Source organism: Trichechus manatus, unplaced genomic scaffold (genome assembly GCF_000243295.1).
Source record: "Trichechus manatus latirostris isolate Lorelei unplaced genomic scaffold, TriManLat1.0 scaffold00051, whole genome shotgun sequence".
NCBI lineage: Eukaryota > Metazoa > Chordata > Mammalia > Sirenia > Trichechidae > Trichechus > Trichechus manatus.
The window spans coordinates 197,142-203,177 of record NW_004443987.1 but is presented as its reverse complement, the minus strand read 5'-3'; the positions used below and the strand labels follow the sequence as shown (position 1 = coordinate 203,177).

The following is a 6,036-nucleotide window of genomic DNA, read 5'->3' as shown; positions in this document are numbered from 1 at the left end:
TTTGTCTTATTCTCAGTGTTCCTCCAATATTCATTTCATTTAAAGGTGATATTCTCTATTTCTACCCAAGACTATTTTGTAATGTTCTTTGCAGGTCACTCTGTCAGTGTGCATGCTTCTTTATCTTATAGATACCCACCAAGAAGTTGTGATTTCTATTCCACCTTTTCTGTGTTTCTGGCTTCTGAGGGCTCGATGCCTGTTCCTTGATAACAGATGCAGGCAAAAGTCTGTAGCTCTTCTATTTAAAAGACTGGCCTAGCCAGAAGATTTACAAATTCTCAGACACACTGATTAGCTCGTTCAGGATTGCATTATGTGCCAGGGTCCAGAAAACATTAAGATTATTGTAAGTGAACTGTTTAACACTCCCCATAATGTGAGAAAATGTGAGACTTTTGGAGGCCATCACCCAACGTCAATCTCCCACTCCCCCTTTTTTCCCACTCAAATGAAAATAGCTTTAGTGTATTTTTTCTCACAGAAAGAATGCAGACTGGAGGCGGGAGCAGGGGCAGACAAAAAGAACCAAAAAGTATTAAGAAAGTAAAAACCACACTCTCACTCCTAAGCCTCCTTTTTCCGATGGCTTGTTCATTTCAGATCTAGGACTAGATTTCAGAAGAAATGGTAGACATTAATAGCTGGAGGGAGAGGAGGTGGAAGGAGAGTCTGCCGTCCCAGGAGCCCAGGAAGGAAGAGGCAACATTTCAAAAAAAAAAGTACAAGTAGCCAGTAGCCCCGGAGTAGGATGCTGTCCGTTCCTGGTAGTCAGAGGAAGGTAAATACAACTTCAGGGAGATGGGATTAGCGAGGAGGAAAGAAGTGTCAAGGCTGGGTACCGGGGAAGGAAAGGAGGGGGGCGGGCCCTCTTCTGCCGCACTGCTGGTGGGAGGGGAAATTGGGGACCCGAGTTGGTGGATGACGTAGCTTTCACGTGACCAAGAGCTGACGTGTGCAGAAGTCCTTCTAGTCCTGGTCGTTGTTCCCGTCTGAGTACCAGCTCCCCACTGCCCTGAGGGCGGGCGGTCCTGCTGCAGGGGGAAGGAGGAGGAGGAGGAGAAGGAAATTGTCCCAGATTCCTGCAGGTCAGTGCCTGGGAGATTCCATAAGGTGGAGTTAGCAGAGGGCGTAGGGCGGAGACCGTCGAGAGTCCTGGGGCGCCTCTGTCCGTCTCTCCCCCTTGCCTCCCGCTTTCCAAGACGTGTCCCACCCGCAGGCCGTTTAGATGCTGCGAAATGGTGAGCAGGGGGGTGTTTGGGGTGGAGCCCAGAGATCCGGAGGTGGGAATCTGCTGGGAGCAGAGGCCCGCGATCCGGAAAGGGAGCTGTGGCCTGGGTGTTGGCTCCCAGTCCACCAGGACAGTGCCGGCGGGTAAAGCTGGGCATGGGGAGGGGGTGAGGTGCAACGTGGTATGTTAGCGGAGCCCTGAGAGAGGTAATAAGGGTGGGAAACCTTTGACAACGGGCCTCCGAATTAGGAAAGAGTTTCATGTCCTGGGGACTGGTCCGTCCACCAAACACTCAGTAGCGGCTGTTTCCCGTCTTTCTGCCTGTGGCTGTGGCTTCCTGACCGTGGCTCTGTGTCTAGCGAGTCCGATCCTCTCCCGGGTGGCCAGTCTTTCCGTAGGTTTCGGCACAACGCGGGGCAAGAGAAGAGGAACGAAATTAACCCCGATCGGTGAAGGTCGATTTGAGGGTAAGGTCATCTGCGGACCCCAGGAGGGGCGGGCGTGCGGGTGGGGAGAAACCAGAGATGGTAATCTAGGTTCGGGTCTGAGTCTGAGTGTTTTTCGCACTCCTGGGACTGTGGGGAAATGGCGTGCGTTGGGGAGGGAGGAGGGGGTGGCAGGAGGGAAACCTATCAGATAGTTTGTTCATAATCTTCCTCTCTCATCCAGCAGTTAGTCCCCATGTTTTCGATCTGTCATCCTGCAGGTCTGCTGTAGCAGGTGGCACCACTTGAAGAGAGGGAGGAAGGTTCCCTGGATCAGTCGAGGTCGGTGTGGGTGTGGGGGCTGCCCGGAGTGGGGGAGGGATCAGAGATCAGCTGAGGTTTGGCCAGGCTCATCTGCTCCTGCCTTATTTTCCTTCATCCCTCCCATTTCAGGCTAAGGGAGAGGCGCAGGCATGTGCATGTTTTGGATGGACTAGAGGGTCAGAGAGGTTAAAAAAATGCCAGTCGGATTGTGAATCAGGAAAGCTGACACAGGAACAGGGTACTAGCTGTCCATGGAGCCCTCAGTCCTCACTGGCTCTGGTCTCTGCAGATCCGAAGGGTTGTTGGGCGTGGCACACCTCCAGGGGAGGGAAGAAGGAGCAAACTGCCCTGTCTTGTGGAGGTTAGTGAAAGGGTGCTATTCCCTGGGGATGGCAGAGGTTGGGGTGGCTGAGGCCCCAGCAGGGTCTCTGGGCTCCATTGCTTTTATCTAGGCCCCAGGTGGGAGTGAGCTGGGGCAGGGGGCTGTGTTGGGAGAGGGTGAAATGAAGGGGAGTAGAGAGAGTTTAACAATCTACCTTTCACACCAAGCACTCAGTCACTACTCTCCTGTCCCTCAGTGCAACTCTCTGCATGGGAGGAGAAGAGAAGCAAAGTAAAACTCCATTTCATTCCTCCACTCTTAGGTCCACCTCCAGTATCAGCCGTTGTGGACTTAAAGTGGCTGAAGACCACCACCCTCCACAGGCTTGAATCCAAGCCCGCAACCATCCTCCCCCGGCCTGAGTGACTACTCTGTTCCTTGGTCCCTGCTATTGTCAGGGACGATTGCATGGGCTACGCTAGGAAAGTAGGCTGGGTGACTGCAGGACTGGTGATTGGGGCTGGTGCCTGCTATTGCATTTATAGACTGACCAGGGGAAGAAAACAGAACAAGGAGAAAATGGCTGAGGGTGGGCCCGGGGATATGGATGATACTGGCGACTGTTCTGGGGGCAGGTACAACGACTGGTCTGATGATGATGATGACAACAGTGAGAACAAGGGTGTCATATGGTACCCACCTTGGGCCCGGATTGGGACTGAGGCCGGGACCAGAGCTAGGGCCAGGGCCAGGGCCAGGGCCACCCGGGCACGTCGGGCTGTCCAGAAACGGGCTTCCCCCAATTCAGATGATACTATTTTGTCTCCTCTAGAGCTGCAAAAAGTTCTTTGCTTGGTTGAAATGTCTGAAAAACCTTATATTCTTGAAGCAGCTTTAATTGCTCTGGGTAACAATGCTGCTTATGCATTTAACAGAGATATTATTCGAGATCTGGGTGGTCTCCCAATTGTTGCAAAGATTCTCAATACCCGCGATCCCATAGTTAAGGAAAAAGCTTTAATTGTTCTGAACAACTTGAGTGTGAATGCTGAAAATCAGCGCAGGCTTAAGATATACATGAATCAAGTGTGTGACGACACAGTCACGTCTCGCTTGAACTCATCTGTGCAGCTGGCTGGACTAAGACTGCTTACAAATATGACTGTTACTAATGAGCATCAGCACATGCTTGCTAATTCCATTTCAGACTTTTTTCGTTTATTTTCAGCAGGAAATGAAGAAACCAAGCTTCAGGTTTTGAAACTCCTTTTGAATCTGGCTGAAAATCCAGCCATGACTAGAGAACTGCTCAGGGCCCAAGTACCGTCTTCACTGGGTTCCCTCTTTAATAAGAAGGAGAACCAAGATATTATTCTTAAACTTTTGATCATATTTGAGAATATAAATGACAATTTTAAATGGGAAGAAAATGAACCTACTCAGAACCATTTCAGCGAAGGTTCACTTTTTTTCTTTTTTAAAGAATTTCAAGCATGTGCTGATAAGGTTCTGGGAATAGAAAGTCACCATGATTTTTTGGTGAAAGTAAAAGTTGGAAAATTCATGGCCAAACTGGCTGAGCATATGTTTCCAAAGAGCCAGGAATAACGTCTTGATTTTGCAGTCTAGAAGTGATGTGTATTGTAAACTACTCCTTTTCTCCACCTTGTTTATATGGTAAAGGAATCCTTTCAGCTGCCAATTTTGAATAATGAACATCATATTGTATCATCAACGCTGATATTTTCCAAGTTGGTCTTCAGGTTTAAGCTGGATGAATGAATATTATACTTGTTCTGAAAACATGTTTGTTGCTTTTTATCTTGCTGCCTAGATGGAAATATTTTTACTGTTTTCTCTGCATAAGTGACAGTGAACCAATTCATCATAAGTGAGCTCCTTTCTGTCATTTGCATTGACTTCATTTGTGTCTCATCAATAAAATTGTGTCTTAATGCTGGAAAGAAAAGGGAAAAAAAGTGAAAGAACAAAAGAAACCATCTTTGTCTTTCGGTTTATAATCTAGTTGGAGAGATAAGAAACACACAAACAGAAAGAGAACAGAATAGCTTAAGCATGTGCTCATTGTTAAATGTGTGCTCTCAGAGTACAGAGGAGGCAGAGGTTTCTGTGGGTGTTGATAGTCAGCTAAAGCTTCTTGGAGGAGCAGCCATTTAAAATGGATCCTGAATGAGGTAGGGTAGTTAGGGCATTCCATGAGATAGGAGTGAGGAGGGGATGGTGTGAGAAAAGCATAGAGATAAACCCTGTTTCGGTGAGGAAACCAATCTACCTAGAATGGAGAGTGTGGGAGGTGGCAGTAGGACATACATTTGGAGAGCCAGGTGAGGCCAGTTAGTGGAAAGCTGTTTGAATATTATCTCATTGAACACTGAGAGCCACTAAATATTTTCGACTAGAAAGAATATTTGGGATCCATATAAAAATCTCTCTCTTACTGTGCAGTGTTGGAAAGGGCGTGGCAAAATGGACACTTTCAAACTCTGGCAGTGGGAATGAGTTTACACTGGCACCAGGTTTGTGGAGGGGCATTTGGTAATATATAGTATAAGCTTTAAATATGTAAACTCTTTGACTTATAGGAATTTGTCCAAAGTAAATAATTGAATAATTGGCCAAAGAGTGTATGTACAAGGCTGTTCATCCCAGGGCTGTCTAAAATAGTAAAAATTGGAAACAAACTAAGTGTCTAGCACACTGGGTTGGTTAAATAAATCATGGCATGTTCACACAGTAGAATACAATAAATATGTTGATGGAAATCTATATTGCCAGGATAAGATATTCACCATGCATTGTTAAGTGAGAAAGGTAGGGTTAGGTAGCAGTAATCATCGTATGATTCCACTTTTTTTTTGAGAATAATAAATCACATGTTTAAGTAGACATTGCAAACTCTGGAAATACAGATACCCAAACAGTCTTATCTTTGGGTAGAAAATGAGTGATTTTTACCTTTTTAGTTTTTATTCATCTATATATTCTTATTTATCTATAATGAGCATTGATTTTTAGGAAATTTTTGAAAAAGAAAAGTGTTGGGAATGAAGCAGGTGATTGATTGGAGTATGTACCGAGTGGAAAAACATTTAGATTGGAAATTCAATGTGGTCGAAGCTTCCTCTCTGAAATGACAGATGAGTGGAGAAGATGGGCCTAGTCATGACGATTAAATGAAGTAATACATGCAAAGTAGTTACAATGTTCTGGCACATAGCCGTTAATCAAGAAAAGTGAACACCCTTAATTCCTTAGAATGCAGGGTTGATAGTTTTTTGGTTAACCTTTGTTTTGCTGGGGTATTCTGCCATGTGTCAGTTTCATTTAATAAAAAATAACAACAATAAAGGTTAGCATTTATTAAGTGACTACTTTGTAGAGTTCTGTCATTCCTGCAAGGCAACCTTTCAAATCGTTTCTCAAAGCAATACGGTTTTTATTCCTTTGTAAGAGTCAAAGTGTTTCCGCACACATGATCTCACCAACCTCCACAACATAGTCCTACTTGGTTTGGAAGGCCAGATAATGGTATCCTACTTTATTGTACGACGCCAGGAAAGAGTTAAATCTTCTGGCTAGTTCAATACTGGTTTTAGCTCCAGGTCCCTAGATACTCTAATGTCAAAGGGATCAGAGACTGGTTGGTTTAAAGTTGTTGGGTATGGTGACCCTGCTGAACCATGCACAAGTGGGGACTCATTTTACACCAGTTT

General features: G+C 45.7%; 1 protein-coding gene across 6 annotated transcripts; it reads left to right on the top strand.

Annotated features, from left to right (window-relative positions):
* The first annotated feature begins 937 nt into the window (after positions 1 to 937).
* ARMCX3 (armadillo repeat containing X-linked 3) lies at positions 938 to 4,271 on the top strand. Of its 6 annotated transcripts, none has more exons than XM_004377522.1 (5): positions 938 to 1,088; positions 1,591 to 1,698; positions 1,938 to 1,998; positions 2,270 to 2,341; positions 2,625 to 4,271. In XM_004377522.1, exon 5 carries the CDS (start codon positions 2,771 to 2,773, stop codon positions 3,908 to 3,910), a length of 1,140 nt encoding a protein of 379 aa, XP_004377579.1. In that variant the 5' UTR covers positions 938 to 1,088; positions 1,591 to 1,698; positions 1,938 to 1,998; positions 2,270 to 2,341; positions 2,625 to 2,770; the 3' UTR covers positions 3,911 to 4,271. The 6 variants fall into 6 exon arrangements, with proteins under 6 accessions (XP_004377579.1, XP_004377580.1, XP_023588144.1 ...); XM_004377523.2 differs by having other exon boundaries at positions 975 to 1,088; positions 1,619 to 1,698; XM_023732376.1 differs by having other exon boundaries at positions 975 to 1,088; positions 1,619 to 1,698; positions 2,110 to 2,341.
* The last annotated feature ends 1,765 nt before the right edge of the window (positions 4,272 to 6,036 follow it).

Bases quoted from the DNA above. Each gene is read 5' to 3' on its own strand.
- ARMCX3 (XM_004377522.1), top strand. From the start codon at position 2,771: ATGGGCTACGCTAGGAAAGTAGGCTGGGTGACTGCAGGACTGGTGATT.